At 40.0% G+C, this 20,685-nt stretch overlaps 1 protein-coding gene across 1 annotated transcript in view; it reads right to left on the reverse strand.

The window, feature by feature from the left end:
- pcdh1a (protocadherin 1a) overlaps nt 1-20,685 on the reverse strand; it is a 115,592-nt gene that overhangs the window by 9,111 nt on the left and 85,796 nt on the right. The window contains exon 4 of the mRNA XM_076889013.1: nt 19,664-19,883. Coding sequence (XP_076745128.1) covers nt 19,664-19,883 — 220 coding nt within the window. The remainder of the gene's footprint in view (nt 1-19,663; nt 19,884-20,685) is intronic.

Consider the following 20,685-nt stretch of genomic DNA (forward strand, 5'->3'; position numbering starts at 1 on the left):
TTGAGAAGTTGATATGCGGTGTGATATGTCAACCAATACTAAGGCTTTGTCAAACTGTGACACATACGCAAGGCGTCTTCAGATAAAATAGATTCAAAACACAGGTGATAGGCTGGGAAAGATAGCAATACGCTTTGTTTCGTGAGTGATATAATTGTTTCTCTGTTAGTGCACAAACATGTGTTTGAAAAATGTGTGTGGAGAAAAGCTTCATGCTTCTGCTGACAGTTGTATGTTTGGCTTGCCGGCCAATTACGGACTGGAGATTGGATCCTGAAACTTGACAGCAAAAGTATTGATCTGTAACACCTGGGGCCTGTACTACCGAGTAAGTTCAACATATCATTTCATTATCACGAAACTTAAATTCAAGCTATTGCATTCCTGTAACCAGCAACAAGGTCGCCAGAGACTGGGGAATCTGTTTAATATCAAATATTATTTGCAACTAAGGTCAAATGGATTTTGGAAGAAAGAAAGAAAGTTAAAAAAAAGGCTTAATCACCATGTTAACCAATCTCAATAAAGAGCTTGCAGAGAGTGACTCTTTGTAAACTGACTGGGGGCATATTTAGGTTAGGACAAAAGCATGATTATTATACCTTTATCTATGAGACATATTCAAAGGAGTAGCATGATATAGCATCTGAAGCAAATTTTGCCTCGTTGGACGTTGGAGTCTCTCATTTCCCTCCACAGTCCAAAAGCATGACTTAACAGATAATTTTAAGTTGGCTGTGAATGTGGATTTAAACATGAATGGCTATTTGTATCTCTGTGTTATCCCTGTGATAGATTATTTCTTTAGGCCAGGGTAAGCTAATGTTTCACAACAACTTCTCAGTATTAAAAGGTTGACAGGGATTGTTTAAAAAAAAAAAAAGGATTCTTGAGAATTTTATTTTATTTTATCATTACAAATAACCTTTGATTTAATCATTGTGCTTCATATGATAACACTAGAGAATAGCCCTAACCTCAGTCCTACTGAAGAGTTGCTGAATATGCTTAAAAAACAGGTCTGTGCCGAATAAATAAATAAATAAATAAATAAATAAATTAATTAATTAACTCTGCCAATTCTGCGAGAAAGAGCGGTCAGATATCCAGCCAGAAGTTTTGCCAGAAGCTTGTTGATGGCTACCACAAGCATCTGACTGAGGTGAAACTTGCTGAGGGACATTCAAACAAATATTAGTGGGGGTGAAAAAAGAAATGAAAAGAATCCTTAAAAGCCCAAACTTAGCATAAAGTTCATGTCCATATATATGTGGATGTATCATGCTTGTTACTCTGCATGTTTTACGCTACTAAAGTAAAACTAATTACCTATATCACTTCACCTAAATCTTTTATTAAGGCAGTCAGCTTGGAAGCTTGGAGACTATAAACAGTATTACTCTGTATGCTGTATTCACTCTCATATTCATTCAGAGAGAGCTTCGGGGACAGAGTTGAATGTGCGCATTGAGTTTGAATCACATTAGTTAGACATCAGTGATCTACTGTAAATCTTGAAATTTGCATATGTTCTTCAGGCCAATGCAGGTATTTTATTAATGCTGTTCATTTAAATCTTTACCGTGGGCTGTGCCACATTTGATGAAGGATGTAATGCTAAGCAGGGAGACACTGATTGTGATTAAAATATACAGTTTCAGAAATATGTTAACTACGATGCTAAACACAGTTAAATACAATATAAAGGGACATGAATTATTTGTCACTGTCAATACAGTCGAAGAACATCTTAAATTAAATAAGAATTAAAATGATTACATACACATTTTAGCTTTGCAGGTTTTTTTGCCAGTGCTTTTTGCAGTCTTATAATATATTTATACTTGCATAATTATATTTAAACCCACTTTGCTTCTTCCGCACTGTGGTTCTCTTACTCCTGAAATAGGAAACCTCAAATTTTCCATTCAGTTTTCCTTATAATTTAATTAGAAATACTCCTGGAGATGCAGACAAAATCCCTGTGGTGTTGGGTTGTGACTGAATGCTCAATAATCAAGTGTTCTTTTTTTTTCCTTGATACAACTATATAACATTGTGACTGTCATCAGCATATAAAAACTTGATTTCTAGCTAATAATCTGATCAACTGCTATCCTTTGTGCTCCTATGTGTCTGTCTGAAGTCAGTTGCTGGAGCAAATTAATTGATTATTAAAAGGCAAAATGGTGTAATGACTGGTGACAGTGCTGAGGTTGGAAGAGAAGATGAAGCCGAGAAATGTGACCACCAAAAATACCTTTTATGTGAAGTTTACGGTTGGGAAATATTGTCATGATAATTAAGCGGAGCGTTTCATCACCCAAGCCATTCTCTGATTACTGTGTGACATTTACTTCAAGAGTCACTTGTCTATTCCTGTCTCACACCCAAACGTTCTTTCTTCCTCTTGTCTGAATGTCTCTTTCTTAGTCCCTGCCTTTGAAGCTTTCCTTTCCTGCTTTAGGCCCTTTCTATGGCCCCTTTCAGAGTGGCAGCACTTCATGGCCACATACTAGCAGGTAGAAGATGTTTCATTTTGTAAATGCTGAAAAGAAAATCTAAACATTGAGTCCCCGGCCTGTTAGTGTTTGTCGAATTCAAGTTCCAAGAAGCACAATATACTTAATGAATATTAATGTTCTGCTTTTCAAATGACAGCAAAAAAAAAAAAAAAAAAAAGTGGTTGCACTGGAAACATTTTTTCCCTCATCAATAAGAAAATCAAAGCCTTCCTTACATGTGATGTCCATGTCTAATTATCAAAGAGGAATTATTTCCTTCTCAGGATTTTCCCCTGGAGTATATTTCTATGCAGAACTTTGATGCTCACTATCTTTCGCTCATTGATCTTATTGACATGCAACACGGATGTATTCCATAATCCATTTGTTGTTCTTCCTCACCTTTCGATCAAGATGGTATCGCTTTGCTAATTCTGCCTTTGATCTCAGCAGTCTGCAATGTGAGACATGGTTAACTTGGGAGCACTAACATTAGCTGCTAATTAGCCTACACCTGCACAGGGCTTTGAATAAAAAGAATAGAAATGATAAAGTCACACACAGAGACTGTATCCAATCTGAGGTGATATATTTTTAGTAGGTTACAGAACCTCGCCTACGGCATGTTCCGTGATGACTTTTAACACCTAATCTTAATTCATATCCTTTAACCAGAAACCAATGTGGCAGACTTGGATTTATAGCAGAGTATCTTTTCATCTACATGTACTGAAGGCCATGTATTGATGCGATATAAAGCTATTATGAAAAACTTTAAATAAAACATTAACAGGAGGTACATAATTTCCACCACCAGTATGGACAAACATTGACATAATCTCACAAAATCCGATCTTTAGAATCGCGTAAGCCGCCCATGTGGCAGATAAATAATGACCCAGGAGAGGCAAAGCTTTATTCGACTATTTACTGTAGATAGTGTTGCTGCATGACTGACAATTCTCTGGAAAGTCAGCGTACTAACGCAGTGAGATGGAAAGCTCTGTTACCACAATGCTCTCAACAATACAGCTATGTGTTTGGAGCAGGACAATTCAAATTTGTAGCACAGCGGAATATGAAAATTGCCTTTTGTGTAGCAGAAATTCTACAGGAAAAGAACAGCGGCAATCTCCCAGTGCTTCTCCACCCATTTATCCTCTTTTTTTTTTTTTTTTTTTTTTTTGACAAGGCTTTGATTAGGGAAAGGGGAAAAATAACACATGGAATCAAAAACATGATTGAATATGTAATTATTAAAGGAAAATGAAAATTTCAGTTTTTAAATATGCACGAAGACGGCAGGGGGTCATCAAGCTTTTAACACCAGCTTGATTCGGCCCTCTCCTGTTGTTCTGATCTGTTGCGTTTAGCTGCTACTGTTTGACTTTTATGAAGCTTTTGTTTGGTGAAGAATAGTCAACTTTGATGTTTTTTTGACATTACTGAAGTAATCATCTAATACAATAACAAAATGAACTTAATATTTTCTCAGTGGAGAATCAGGAGTAGTTGTAATGTGGTCTGTCTGGGAGACTGAGTATTTTGGTTACTAGAATGAGGACCACACCTTCACTTAAGTAACATCTAATATATTAAAGGCACTTTTAAAGGAGCACCATAAATGTTTTATCAGCTTAAAATGTCATAAATGGCCAGGACATATACTTCATTATGAGATAATAAAATGAAAATTTAATGCACTGATGGGCAAATTGGGTCATGTACACAGCAGTCGTCTGGGTCTGTCTGTGACCCTGGGTGTGCATGGCATGCAGTCCCTGTTTGGCTAAAACATGTCTTTTTTTTTTTTTTTTTAGTGTTACATTTTAACTACCATGTAATTATGCTTAGTGGGAGGCAATCAAGTGCCATGGTAATAAAAATAACTAAGTGGTAAATCAATACCTGAAGGAAAAAAGCAAATACCAAAGGCACAACAAGAGTAAACATCTGAAGATTTTTCTTTTCATTAAAGTGTCTTCTCTCGCCATCTGTTTTCTCAGGGCCTGTGGCGGCTGTATGTTTGATGGGTACCTCATCTCCAGGCTAGATACTGTTTCAGTAGACAGCTCATCAAGATGAGTGACAAGTGTTGGGGCCTTGCACATGGCATGACCATCCAAGAGGAAGTTACCCAAAGGGAAATTGAAAAAAAAAAAAGGAAAGAAAAAGATATAATTTCTAAAGTTAAAAGAGGTTGCATGAAAACCAACAGTACATGTCTCTGTTCCAGCTCTGTAGTTGGGAACTAGAAAATATCAGTCATGATTAAACAGCAGAGTCAATACACGCTCTAATTAGACCGAAGATCTAACAGGAATCCATGGTGAGACCGAGCTGCGTAGTCATGCAATATTCTGTCAGAATTACTTTGCCTTGAAACAAGGACTATTTAGGGATAGTCCACTATATAATGTAGCTTTAAACAGAGTTTTGAAAGATCCAAAGAATTTAAGAATTGATTAAATAATCAGTGAGGTGCAACATGGATCAAAAACACGGGCAGGGCCCTGGAAATATCCTGATGATTTAGTTCAGTATGGAAGTAAAATGTCAGTGATGTCACCTTAAATGCACAACTGTATTATATTTGGCCATGAGGGTAAGCAAGACTAATTCAGGTCATTTTATTTAGCTCGAGGCATGTATGCTATTGACTGCCTGATATACCATGTTAACATAAAACTGCAAATTAAGAATTGATTCTTCCACCAGAGGAAAAAGCGAGAGAGATTAAAAAAAACGCACGGTTCCTTTTCATTCTGTGTTCAGAGGACAGTTTCAGTTTCACTGGATGCAGGCCTCATTGAGTTTGTATGGTCCCCGAACTGTAGTGAATTCTGCGATATCTGTAAGAAAGCCTTAAAGCGAGAGCGACTCTGTCCCTGTGAGACTCACTGGAAATAAGGAAATGCATGTCAGACCCATACAGTACAATTCCAGTCCCTCAAGTGCCATCCATCATTGAAGGGCAGAACACTAGTTAGAGGGAGGTTCAGCGGCTCTCAGTCCCCATCACAATATGATGGAAAGATGACCCCCGGGCTTACTCTGATGCCGGCCTGAGCTGCCCAACCAACTGAGGTTGAAGTGGAACTGGCCCCTAGCCAGCCTCTCCTCCCCCCCGATGCATAGCACTCTACCTGCTCTATGAATCACATAGACTGGGTAAGACCCAGTGAGAGCAACAGCGCTCTACCACCACTTTCTATTTCTGCCTCCATAACGATCCCTGAAGTTTCAAGTCAAGATCCCCTGGTTCTGCCGGTGGACACTCAGCTGAAAAGAAGCCACGAGCGACGCCAAGCTAATTAAGAAAACTTTCTTTATGTGCGTTTATAAACTTGTAGTTTTAAGCACAAATTTACACACACATCACCACCTCCAAACCTGCTGCTTCAGCACTCTGTTGCCCAGACTCACTGGCACGGCAAGAGCAGGCAGTGTGCTATCCAATTTTTGCCTAAGTATAGGGAGTTATCCACTTTTGTTAGAGTAATACATGAGCACATCTAAAGCTTAGGGATAGTGGCTTAGGCACACTGGCTCACTCATTCATTTTACAAGCTTAGTGCTAAAACCGGACAATTTCAGTGGCAGCATGGTGTAAAAAGCACTATTTATGGAGCCTAATGTGCGCTTATATGCATGTCCTCGCCTTTCAGCACATAATTCTAAACACTTATCTGGGTTTTCAGCCATGTTATATACATGTGGATAAGAGTTGAGTGGCTTGTGTAAATCATATTGAAGAGGGCAATGGACTTGTCCCTATGAAACAGAGACCTTCCACAAATTCTCACATTTATTTGCTTTCCTTTTTTTTTTTTTTTTTTTTTTTTTTTTTTGCAAAACAAGCAATAAAACTGGACAAATATTACAATATTAAGAACTAAAGCCCAGATATATTCCAGGTTCTGATAAAAACATACTATTATAAGGGATGTTACCACAGCCTTTGAGTCAGCTGGTCACAATGATGAAACTGCAGAGAAATCACTTTTATGTGTAAAAGAAGGTAGTCTGAAATCAAATGCAAGGGCTAGATTTATTGGGATAATGGGACTTCTGTTCGGGTTCCATCTATTTCACATGTGGCTGCAATCTCTGGCACACAATAAGTCAGTTCACTCGAAGAGACAATAAGCCAACTCTGTACTTTGCTACAGTTAATGGTCTGAGATGTAATAACATGTCCCTTCTGTCACAAAGCCCCTTTCAAAGGTCTGCAGTCATTTGACAAATAGTCTAATATGTGTGGCCAAAGTTTGGGATGAGAGCACGGGGCTCATTGTTAGTGATCACACAAGCGAGAGCACATTTTCAAATTGGGCAAAGGAAAATCTAGACACATTCAAAACTGTGACGTGTTGACACATCATCAGTGCCATTTTGGATTCAGCTGTATTGTCCCATGAAGTCATTTGTAAAAGCGTTATAGTTTACCATTGTCCATGGTGTCAAAGCCACATTCAGGTTATTGAGTTTAATTCTGCTCCAGTTAGGCTCTTCCAGTGACCTATTTGCTCTGAAATAAACCTACAAACAATCAGGGGGTAACAAAATAGCAGCAGCTGATGTGAGCATAGTGTAATGCGTGTGCTAGAATGAGCTCAGGATTATAAGCGTATTACTCATGACAACATGCCTCAGGGGACCGCTTGTAAGGACTTTTTTTCTGCAGAAGCCTCCATAAACTTGCCAGTCCCATGACCTGCCCCTTCTCTGGGTGGTGGCAGTTCCAGCAGTGGCTGGCATAGGCCACAGTGCTGTTGTAGCCTGGCATACTCTAGTCCACTCAATAGTACAAACAGGCAGAGACACTGACAATGTATAATGGCATCAGTTGGAAGAAACTCACACCCCTGCATCAGCATGCTTTACTGGCACCTAGGCAGGAGCCCAAGCAGGCACTCATGGACAAATAGGCTCAGTTATTCCATCTTTCAGTTTTTTGTTTTTTTTCCGTACATCTTTATTTGCTAAATAATAATTTCCTTATATATATATAGATAGATAGATAGATAGATAGATAGATAGATAGAGATATATGGGATGCACCGATACCACTTTTTTGGAAACGAGTACGAGTACTTGCATTTCAGTACTCGCCGATACCGATACCGAGTACTTAATAAAAACATGATTTAAATTTGCAGGTAACAGCTTTAGTCCTATAATTTAACAAAAACAAACAAACAAGGGACTAGTTTGGAATTAAGAACATTTATTTAAAATGAAAAGCATGTTGCATGCAACATATTACAGAATAAATAACATCAGAGGCTAGTGCATCGTAGCTGCACACTTTTTTAGTTAGTTCCTCAAAGGGGGCGAGGATGGCAACAGTCGTCTCCATAAGAGCCCATTGGTGAGCGGTGAGATAGTCAGGGAGTTCGTGCACTCGCTTTTGCTCAATGAGGGACTGGAGCAGGGGTGTCAAACTCAAATACACAGTGGGCCAAAATTCAAAACTGGAACAAAGTCGCGGGCTAACGTTAATATTTATTGAAAAAAAAAATCTTCCTCCACATATAAGAATGAATCTTTTCTTATGGACTCAAATAAGTTTTGCTGGAAAACTGAATATGGAACAAGCAAAGCTTAATACTAAACAATATATATATTAGCTGTATAATACCAGTAGGCCAGCTCTAATAGTAATTTGGTATGGCTTCGCGGGCCAAATGTAATTAGGCTGCGGGCCAAATTTGGCCCGCGGGCCAGAGTTTGACACATATGGACTGGAGCATGTAATACGTGCTGTTCCAGCGCGTCTGTACATCCTGCTGCAGTCTCTTTATTGGCTGGTTGAGCTGTCCCTGAATGTCCTCGAGGCGGGAGTAGGCTAAGGCGGAATGTTTAAAATGCCCAACTATTTTCCGTCCCACTGCTACAGCATCAGCTATGCTCCTCTGTGCTAATAAGCGTGGGGGCGGGCACTCAGCGCCTGTGATTAACCCCTTACATGCCGCTCAAACATAGACAGGTCTCAGACGGTATCGGTCCTCGGTATCGGGGGACTTTTAATGAGTACGAGTACTTTAGAAAATGTGGTATCGAGGCCGATACTGGTATCGGTATCGTTGCACCCCTAAAATATACATATACATATATATATATATACACATATATATATATATATATATATATATATATATATTTATTTATTTATTTATTTATTTATTTATTTATTTTTTTTTTTTAGGGGTGCAACGATACACAAAATTCACAGTTCGGTTCGATACTTTGGTGTCACGGTTCGATATTTTTTCGATACAAAAATTTTTTTCATGCTTTTTAATTTGTCATTTATTAAAATTCTAAATATATATTTTAACTCAAAAGTACAGTTTTTAAATTTAATGTTGCTGAAACAACAAAGTAATAAAAATAAATAAATCTATCTGATCGAGAAATCACTCATCTTTGGAAAAGAGAGTTTATTACAGAGAAATGGCTCTTTCCAAAATAAAAGCTATACTATACGCTTCTTCTGGGCTATATTCTCAGCAGCATATTAAACATATCAGGTCCCCATAAGGAGAATCATGTGCTAACGGCTGTCTAAATGACTCGGGTAAAGTTTGTAGCATGCGTGCTTGTTGTTTTTGTCTGCTTCCACTTGTCTTTACACTAGGATGATGTCGGAGTAAATGTGCAGTCATATTCGTTGTGTTCCCACTAGTGCTGTCAGCGTTAATCTCGTTGAAATAATAATAATAATAATAATAAATTTTATTTATGAGCGCCTTTCAAGTCACCCAAGGACACTTTACAATAGGATAAAACACTTAGTAAAACAATGGCAGAATAAGAACAATAAAATACAAGCACAAGATAAAATGAACAAACAGTGGATTCACAGTGAATATGCAGATTTGAACAGATGAGTTTTGAGTTGGGATTTAAACTGGGGGAGAGAACCAATATTTCTTATTTCAGGGGGCAGAGAGTTCCACAGCCTGGGAGCAGAGCAGCTGAAAGCTCTGCTTCCCATGGTGGTGAGGCGGAAGGAAGCTACAGTAAGCTGGATAGAAGAAGAAGAACGAAGTGAACGGGCAGAACAAGTGGTGGTTAACAGGTCAGAAAGGTAAGAAGGAGTGAGGTTATGAATGGCCTTGAAGGTGAGCAGAAGAAGTTTGAAAATTATCCAGAATTTCACAGGGAGCCAGTGAAGTTCCTGAAGAACAGGGGTGATGTGCTGGTAGGAGGGGGTTCTGGTGATAATGCGAGCAGCAGAGTTCTGAATCAGTTGAAGCTTATGGAGGGATTTTTGGGGGAGACCATGCAGAAGAGAATTGCAGTAGTCAATACGGGAGGTAACAAGACTATGTACAAGAATGGACGTAGAGTGGGTGGAAAGAGAAGCAATCTGTTAATGTTACGTAGATGGAAGTAGGAAGAACGGGTGAGATTATTGATGTGAGATTTATAGGAAAGTGAACTGTCTAGGATGACACCAAGGCTCTTAACCTGAGGAGAAGGGAAAACTGTGGAGTTATCGATGGTGAGTGAGAAATGGCTTGCCTTCAAAAGGTTGGATTTGGTGCCAATAAGGAGGATCTCAGTTTTATCCTCATTGTGTCACAGTCTGGCGAGGGCAGACTGTAGGTGTTGGCAAAAAGGACCCAAACGCAACTCCATAAACTGAACGTGGCGTAGATTTTAACAGAAAATAAGCCGTTTATTGAGGCCAGCAAAAGGGGAGTACAAACAGCAGGACACAGGTGAACACTAAACCATAGCCTAAACTGGGTGAACTAAAGCTAAACATGAAAAACCTTAAACGGGGTGAACTGACATAGAATGCTGAAGTGAGGGTATGGATGAGCAGACGACCTGACAAATGACATGCAAAAACAGAGGACTTAAATACACACATGAGGTGATCAGGGGAAGTGGAGACACATGAGGAAACAGCTGACTAACATGAACCTAATGACAGGAGCAGTGAAGCTAAATACAAAGAACCAAGAACACACGACTCCTTCCAAAATAAAACAGGAAACATAATGAAACGCAGACATGACAACCAGAACTTGACAACGTAAGACACAGACATGAAACACATGAAGAGCAGGGGAGACTTAACATGGGTTGGAAACACGAGGGGGAATTAATAAGAACTAAAATCACCTAGGCATGGTAACAAATGAACTTAGAAAACCTGAAGGGCTTAACATAAACTATAAACATCAAAATGAACTAAAACTCAAAACACTGGGTCATAAGACCCAGGACCGTGACGCATTGAGCTTTAGAAAATTAGAGGTAAACCAGGATTTTAACTCGGATAGACATTCTGTAAGGGAAGAAGGTGGGAGGGAGGAATCAGGTTAGCAAGAGAGATATAACTGGGTGTCATCAGCAAAACAGTGAAACTGAAGATCAAATTTGCAGAAGATGGTACCTAGAGGAGGATGTATATTATAAAGAGAAGAGGGCCTAAAACTGAGCCTTGGGGTACACCAGAGGTGACGGGGAATAGACGAGAGCGGAATGATCTTAGTTGAATAAACTGGGAGCGGTCGAGGAGATATGATTGAAACCAGACGAGGGGTGTGTCAGAGATGCCGAGAGAGGAAAGTCTGCTTAGAAGGACAGAGTGAGAAATGGTGTCAAAGGCTGAGCTCAGATCTAAAAGGACGAGAATGGTGAGAAGACCAGAGTCAGCTCCGATTAGAAGATCGTTAGTGACTTTAAGTAGAGCAGTTTCGGTACTGTGACATGAGCGAAAACCAGATTGAAATCTCTTGTAGATGTTATTATTAACCAGGTGTAAATGAAGTTGAGCTGCAACCACTTTTTCGAGTATCTTAGAAATGAAGGGTAGATTGGAAATCGGACGAAGGTTGTTAAAGTTGTTAGGATCTAAGGAAGGTTTTTTCAGTATAGGAGTGACTAGAGCAGTCTTCAATAAGGAGGGAACGATACCGGTGGTGAGAGAAGAGTGAAAGATAGCAGAAATGAGTGGGAGTAAAGGCTTTGATTTACATATTAACTAGGAAATATCAGATAAATCAAGAAGATGAAAAGTGGAAAACGGCTCAAAAAGGAGAAGAGGTTCTGGAGAGGGCGTAGACACAACATTTGATCTGAGTTGCTGGTGGATGTTATTGATTTTCGTAGTCCAGAACAGCATCAAGGAGTTGCATGTTTCAGAGGAATAGAAGTTCGGTGGTAAAGCGTTGGGGGGTTGAATTAGCTTGTTGAAAACTGAAAACAGAGTCCTTGCATTACCCTCATAAGAACTGATAATACCAGAGTAGAAGCTTTGTTTGGCCTTGTTAATGGAGTCTTTATACTGAAGTACGTGGTATTTATAGATTTCTGAATCAACAGTTAAACCAGATTTCTTATATTTATGCTCTAGCTGCCGAGCTTTGGCCTTCAGAGCTCGGAGGTCAGAGGTAAACCAGGAAGCAGAGCGAGCGAAGGAAACAGAGTTGGTTTTTACAGGAGCCAGAGAATCAAGGACAGTGCGTAGACAATTATTATAATATAACAACAAATCATCAGGAGTAGAATAGAAGTCCAGAATCTGAACATTGTCCAAACTGGTAGTGAGAATGTCCATATCAATGTTCTTGATGTTGCGGAACGAGATGAGACGGGTTGGCTTGGTAGAAGAGCAGCAGAGAGTGAGGTTAAATGAAAGGAGGAAGTGGTCATTTATGGGGATTTCAGTAGCAGAAAGATTCGAGGGAGTAAGACCAGAACAGCAGACCAAGTCCAGGGTGTGTCCTTTAGAGTGAGTGGGAAAGTCGATAAATTGTTTAAATTCAGAGCCTTCGAGACAGGAGGAAAAGTCTCTGGTGAGCAGAAGGTCATTATTGTCCATGTGAATGTTGAAATCTCCCACCAAGATCACATTTGGGGATAGAGATGAAAGATGGGTTAGTAGATTAGCAAAGTCACTGAGGAAGACAGGGTTAGGTTTGGGGGGGCGGTATACAGTAGCTATGATAGTGGGAATGGGTCCAGTCAGCTCACATGCAAGGACCTCTAGAGAACTAAAGGTATCAACATTAACTGGCAGGACTTTCAAGTGCTGGCGAAAAAGGATCGCGAGACCACCCCCACGACCTGAGCAGCGGGGTTTAGAAAAGTAAACAAACCCCAGAGGAGCAGATTCGTTTAGCTGAGAAAAGTCATCAGGTTGTTGCCAGGTTTCAGTTAAGCAGAAAAAGTCAAACTTACGGTCAGATAGGAGGTCTTGGATGAAAGGTCCCTTACTTGTCAATGAATGAATGTTTAGAAGACCGAAGTTGAGTGGAGTATCTTCTTTTTTGCTAATCGCGGTGGGCGCCCTAGGCAGGTGGGCTAGAGATCGATGGTTGACAGCCCGATCAGGGTTCCTGCGAGGGCGGCGAGTAGCAGACCAGAACGATTTAGTTCCATTGGAGTTATGGAAAATCCTGCGGGACCCGCGATGGATGTATCTCCGGCGAGGCTGGAAAGTGATGCCCGGGTGGTAGTGGAGCTCCGCCGGCGACGGGAGCGATAGCTGCCCGCGAAGGCGCAGGATATAGCGGAACAGTCCAGCTGTAGGATGGTAGACGAGCGTCAGGAGAATCCAAAATAGTGCCGACCAGCTCAGGAACATCTTGGTCCGCATCTTCGATTGTGTGGAGGAAAAGGAGTCGAGCCGGCCGGAGCAACGAACAGGTAGGCTAAAATAGCTCAAACAGTTAAGCTAGTGCTGCTCACTGAGAAGAAGACGTGAGAACACATTCAGCTGAAATAACAGAAGTTGAGGACAAGCGTTGCAATTCAATCCCTGGCAGAGATCGATCTGGTCCTGAGTGTGAATGTCCCTGTTCATTCAAATCTGAATCCAAATAATCCAATTAATCCAAATAAATCCAAATAATCGAAAAATGAACCGGTGAGTAGCGGCAGCCAGACGCGCCAGCGTTCACTCAAGCCGAGAAATGACGTTAACGCCACAACACGGCAAATCTCCGTTAACGAGTTACTGCGGATCACCCCGTGCGTGGGACTGGACGGCCAACACGTTAACGAGCTAACTGCGCTAACCACTAGTTCCCACCAATGTAATTGAGCATTGCGTGGCACATCTGACATACTGTTTTACTTTTGTCCATGATGCGCTTACCTTCAGGATCATGCTTCACATGAAAACCAAAATAGTTCCAAACGCCAGATCTGAATTAGGGTGGGGGAGGTTCAATTTGCCATGTTGCAAGGAGAGCTTAACTTCTGTCTCGCTAGCTTGCCCTGTGCTCAGTGAATCTGCGTTCGACTACTCCACCTAGGCTGCACTGTCGAGTGCTGATCCACTGAGCGCTCAACACAGACAGCATCGTCAGAAGGAAAGTTGATAAAATAAATTAAAAATTTTGTATTGTTTGATACATATGCGTACCGAACCGAAAGTACTGTATCGAACGGTTCAATATCGACCCCTAACATTTATGTGTGTGTGTGTGTGTGTGTGTGTGTGTGTGTGTGTGTGTGTGTGTGTGTGTTTCAATGTCCTGAGTGAAGACTAGCAAAAACAGTAGTGCTGCCTGTGTGATACTGATATGGCAAGCAGAGGAAAGCAAAGGAAAGCCCCATGACAACAGTTCAAACGGAACAAATATATGACGCTTCATGCATTATCTGTGAGATCTAAGGCAGGGAAAATCAGACAGCATTTCTAAAGAACCTTATTATCATGCAAATGCCATTTTTCCCATTTTATCTCAACCTTCTCAATAGCCCATATGGCAGTGAGTCCGCACAGAGGAAGACACGGGGAGACCTCATGCTGGGCAAGCGGCCACATCAAAATTCCTCCATCTGTGGTCAATTGGGTTTGTGTGTGTGTGTGTGTGGGGGGGGGGGGGGGGTGCGCATGTAAGTACCTGTCTGCAATCTACCTATGTCTGTGCTAGCCCTCATATCACAGCCAAGATCCCCATCCACTGATCCCTGGAAGAGTGATTATTGTCTAGGCTGGAGTGAACAAGGCGGGACTGATGGTCAAACCAGTGTCCCAAAAAGAGAGGAGGGCTTATCGTAGGTCCTGGGACTTATTACTCAGAGGTCTGGGATAGGTGAGCCTTTTTTATAGGTTGTATTATGTGACTCCAGCTGAAACACAATATATTTGTTTTGCTTAAGCTAATGTTGGCAAAAATGAACAAAAAATCCAGTCATTCATGTTTTTTCTCCTTATAGTATAAGTGATTGAAAGCAACTGAAGAAAAAACACTTTAAATTAAATCAAGTGAACTCAGGATTAAAGATGATTAAAGATGCCTGATGCTATCTCGTATAACTGAGAGTTTTTTGATACTGATGTCTGTTTATTTATCAAATCCCCAAAACGATGCATTTTCTTTTTGAGCCAATCAGTAATAAATACTGTAATAAATCACTCTGACATTACCACTAATCAAAATCTAATCAGTAATGTCTGATATAGAGTGGATGGACAGATGGGACAAACAGAGACCAGTCGTCAGTCTATCTGTGATTTCACTGTGGATGACAAATCATGCATCTTGACAGAAACCAGACATACAAGATAAGCAGTTTTCATGCTGTCTGAAGCAATCAATTTAAATGGAATTACAGAGCTCAGTGATTATGATGAGAGTCTATTAAAGTAAAATAGCACTGTAATCAAAATGATTTAGAGATTTAGAGCACGATGCAACACCCGCCACTGCAAACAAATACATCCATGTACTGTATTCAGGTGCACATGCGCACCCACCCATGCCCCCCACATGAGCACATGCATCCAATGGACATTGGATGCATGTGCTCATTTCTGATTAGATTAACAGTTGAGCAATGTGCATGCTACACTGTGAACGTAAGAGTGGAAAATGCACATGGGTAAACTGAAATGGAGTGCACTCTAACACAGCCGGGAGACAAGAATAAGAAAAAGTGGGAGGAGGGAGCAGCTGCTAAGGCATGGGGGGGGGGGGGGAGGAACTCCAGAAATTAATTTCTGCAGATCAGACAGCATAGATGTCATATAGCGGAATTTTTTATTACTCTACTTTGAATGAACTCTTAATACCAAAGCCAAGAATCATAACGGAATATGTTTATGCCCACTTGAGCGAAGCTGTTACAGACTACATACACACTTTCCTTTGAGCTACTCAGCCCAGTAAACCAAGGTCATATTACTTTAGTCTGCAAGAATCTTAGCAGACAGGGAAATTTTTTTTCTTTTGTTCATTTTAACTTTCAAAAGGCTTTTGATTGTATTTACACAGACACCTCTTTTAGATTTTTTTTTCTTCTTAAGTATTACATGGCTATGCAGCTGTTATGTTCCCCATGTACAAACTGATTACTCAGTACTCCCATTTAGTGCTGGGCGATATGGAAAGAATATTTATCACGATATGAATTATGGGATCTGCTTTGGTCCTTTTCATATTATCTTCCTTTTATTCTCGATGTTACTTGTTAAGCACCTTGGCATACCCTTGCTTTTAAGTGTGCTTTATAAATAAAGTTTTATTATTATTATTATTATAGTTATTTATATCACGATGACGATATATATCACGATATACCACCTGACCTGCGGTCATCTGGAAAGTACGCGGTCTGTAAACAGCGAGCGGGGAGGGTCCAGTCTTTGTTAATGAAATGGATGGTTACGCTCATGTAGGGCTGCATATCTCTGCTTGTCCATAGGTCAATCATCAAGGCATAATGCACGACACTGCAAACATCCTTCTCTACTTTGGCCCAGCACTAGATTAATAGATTCTTGAGTGTTCTTTTTTGTGGACCTTCTATAGGTGATAGATTTGTTGTGTTGCCATTGAGTGCAGGAATAGTTTTATAGCATAGCTTGCAAATGGGCGTCTTCTGCTCCATGTTGGTGCTGTTGAACCCAAAATGTAACCAAATCATAGACGTACCCCCTCTTTTCGGTAAAAGTGCTTTTTCTTGGGCTGCCTGTGTAGCTGTCTCTGCCTGTTGCATGTCCGGGCATGAAAATGCAAACTGTCGCACATCCATGGTTTTGAGTTACCGTAAAGCATGTCGCAAATCCGGGTGCACATAAAGCAGCATCATGTCGCAAAACCACAAGATGGAGTTTCTTTCCGAAAAATATCATTTTTCATAATTTATTTTCTCTTGCTAAAGTTAAGAGTATGTATAGTGAGAATACAACACTAATATATTTGCCACAAGCTATTTAATGATATTTTTTATGTAATCATTTATAAAATTAGGTTCGAAACAATAGAAGACAAATGGCACGATAGACACTTTTCTATCGCCCACACGATATATATCTTCATATCACCCAGCACTACTCCCATTGCTGTTAACCAGATTAGGCTCTTGAAAGTAAGAAACTGTAAGTACACATTTGACAATTTAATTCTTGCCATTTTGCCATATGCAGATGATATTGTGCTTCTGTCAGAGGGAATGTGTTAAAATTCTGTTTAAGATGATGGAAATTGTCAGTCAAAGGTAAATGATTTATTCTAGGGAACAAATTTGGGACTGCAGCATGGGAATATACATAGAAACTAGCAGGATTGGTTTAGAGATCATTAGTTGGGTGCCAACACAATAGAAGGGTGTGAAAATCTTGGGCATTTTACTTATCCACAACATTATGATGCATGTGTCAGCACCATATTAAATTATGTTTTAGTGATAAGGGAATTAAAAAATCAGCCTAAAAGCAACAAGTCTTGGTTAACTCGCAAGCATTTAATCAATCAATCAATCAATAAAAAAGTACCACTAATTATAGATAAACCGAAAAGCTAATATACTTACCTCATAAATTATTTACAGCTTTAATAGCAGTGTTAAAATTAATAGCGACAAGCATAATAGTAATTTTTCTATGTGTAATTTTATTAGTAATAAAAGTGATTCTGTATTTCCAGTTTATTATAGGAATGAAAAACCTGACTACAATCAGAATTTCACTGAATTCCCAAACTGAAATGGACTACTGAACTACAAAGTTTGTAAAAATGTAGATTCGCCAGTGTCAGAGTTCAACTTGTATAACAAAACACACATCCATGTCGATATTTTCCAAGCCCGGTGATGCAAAGGCTGACAGTCTGGGGTTCATATATTGCGTTTTATCCAACTTAAATGGAGTGACACATCGTCCTCACCTCCCCATTTTTTGCCTGTCAGTCATCTTTACTGCAATGAATAAAGCTCTGTACCAGTACAGCCTGTCACTCAAAATGCTTAAAAAAGACTTCATGTCACTATTCAGGTGAAGCTTGGGAGGAATTCCTCTGTCTCATTTGATTTTTCTGTCTAATCTTTCATTTTATGTAGGCTCCCTGTTATCTCCCTGGAGTGGAAATCACATTTTAATTAGGTCTTTCCTTGGTTAGCAGTTCATCTTCGCATCTCCCTGTCCTATGTGTTCATCCTGTGGGCTTTGCATCCTTGTCAGAGATTCCCTACACCCTGTCACAATCTAACGTTGTCCCCATCCTGTGCCACCTTTCCATTCTTTAACTGCTCTGTCTTCACTTGCCATCTTGCTCCCTTGCTGCTGAGAACAAAGGCAACATCACAAAAACATGTGTTTTCCAGATGGCAAAAATGCAACAAAGCCACAACAATCTAAAAAAGAAATCATACATATCCCATAACATAATTATGTGGGCAAGATAGAAATGTGTTAGTTGACTGCTGGCTCCTGATCCCGCAAGAGCGAGACTGTATATGGGCTGACTTAATCTGATGTTTAGTAAACTTAGACCTGTGTAGAGGCAGAAGGAAGTGCAACATTTGGGAGACTTGTCCTTTTTTGCACAACCACTACTCCAGTCTTGAATTCCAATGTCACTAATTGACACCAACATTTGCAGCAGAGATGAATAAACTAACTAATGTGACCCAGCACAAGAAGAGGCAATGCATCACAATGCAAGATGCTTTACTAAAAATGGAACTTTATCATCTGCTGCTTTCAGGTGACAGTGACACATTTTAGCCTTTGATCCTGCAATGTTTTGTAACTTGGGAATGCTTGAGACTGAAATAGTCTTCCTTTTTTTCCCCCCTCTCATCACTTAATCTTTTTCCAACCGTGATGTATACTTGCACTGACAAAAGATGCATCTGGGTCTGTTTCACCCACAGTGTGACACCTTAACTGTCAGTGTTGATCAGCAATTCATCAAGTCCTCAATGATGCATTTGTCTTTTATGGGGCAGTCAAAGGTCTACCTTTAAAATCTATATGCTAACAGAGCTGAGCCCTCACTGCTTTTGAGATAAGACCACATTAATGAAGAAAGTTAACATTCTAGAAATGCAAGCAGGAGGGCGAGGTGTTGTAGGTCAGAAGTGAAATATCAGAATTTACAAGTGTAAGACCGGGCAGCACTGCAACACAAAATGCTACAATAATTGGAAATGCACCATATGTATCACTTATCATAGACATGTAATGGATTGTGTTTGGCAGCGTAAGGCAGCAAAATTGTTATTTTGATGCACTGCTCACAGATTTGCAGCTATGGCCTTAGCTATAAGTCTTTTTGTTTGTTTGTTTGTTTGTTTGTTTGTTTGTTTGTTTGTTTGTTTGTTTTGGGGGGTGTTCTTTGCAATATAAACCTAATAGTGAGGCCGTCAGTGTTCTGCTGGTGGATTGATTATTAAACCAAGAAATTATGGCACCTGCACGCCTTAGCTGCTGTGTAACTCGTGTCCGACTAGGAGCAAGGAACTGCTATGAGTAAACATAGTGTAGTCTGCACAGATGTCAAGGTTCAGATTTATTTAGAGGGCAAATGCTTCATTAGTTGGGCTTTTTAATTAGCACACTTGTGAGAGAGGGTCATTAAGGATGTCTGACAGAGGACCTGCTGATGAGGGGGATGGAGACACTGCTTACTCCAGCCTTGGTACACTCCCCACACACACATACACACGCACCCACGCAGCACAGATCTGCTCAAAAACCAATAACATTTCCACACAGTCATCAACAACCACAGCAAGTCAACGTCAAGCGTGCCACAACATTTTTGGGCTGAAATGGCCAGGGAGCACAAACAAACCTTCTACATAATGCATGTCTCAACCAAAGCCCGTTAGAGCCATCAACATTCAAATGCATATTCATAAAGAATATGCCAGAATAAAGAGGCTTGTCAGTGTACCATTTTCTGGGTGTTCAGTCTCTCCAATACTGCCATCTGGAGTGGTTCTCTCATAGTGGTCCTCAGGCAGGGTCAGGGGTCCAATGCGAGGACCAGACGATGACTTGCTGCTTGGAGTCTCAGATTCCTCCAGGCCGCTGTCATAGTAGCTGTGCTGAGAGGCATCCTGCAGGTCCTGCACAGGGTTGGTGGTGGAAAAGGTCACTCGCCGATGGGGATGCTAAAACACAGAGAGAAAACAAATGAATTTGTTCAGTATAAAGACACTTTTTTTTAACCCCCTATAACCCTTTTTTTCTTTTTGTTTCCTTTTTGGTCTGCACAGTTACATTCACAGCTCAAAACACATCCATTTAGAATTATTCTGTAGATTGTGCTGGCCATATAAAGTTCACTAATAAAAAGTCAGAAAATAGTATTAAATATTAAAGACCTTTAAATATTAAATCGTTTTTTGGTCTATTATTATTCTGAAGATTGAATAGGTCAGAATTATATGAAAGGAGTGAAGATGGACTTCAATAACAAGGAACAGAAATGAATTAACTACCACAACATTCCAATATATTCTACAGTAGATTAATAGAGGCATCAAAGTGTGAATGGGGGGCATGCATTTAAATATTCTGACTGTTTATGGAAAGTGATTGAAATTAGTTTGCAACAAATAAGTGCCAATTCTCTTTCGTTTTTGCATCCTTGTAGTGCAAACTGTCAAAGTTTGATTTTCCTTGATATCCATGGACATGAAAGTAAACATTTTAAACAAACGTCTCATGGTGTCATAGAAATTGTAACCGCGATATGTACGATTATTGCTGTCACTGTCATTATTAGTCAGACAAAAGTTTCATTTTCTAAATCTGCCACTGCCAAATGAATTCTGATGACAATGATTGGTACACTAATCAGTAGCCCCAGTGAGCTACTTTCTATCTCCATATTTTAATATTTCTCTTTCCCCAGCTTTTGATGTTTAACTGAGTGGAAAGCTAGACAATATTTCCACAATCTAACTAAAA

Source organism: Maylandia zebra, linkage group LG10 (assembly GCF_041146795.1).
Source record: "Maylandia zebra isolate NMK-2024a linkage group LG10, Mzebra_GT3a, whole genome shotgun sequence".
NCBI classification, from domain to species: Eukaryota; Metazoa; Chordata; class Actinopteri; order Cichliformes; family Cichlidae; genus Maylandia; species Maylandia zebra.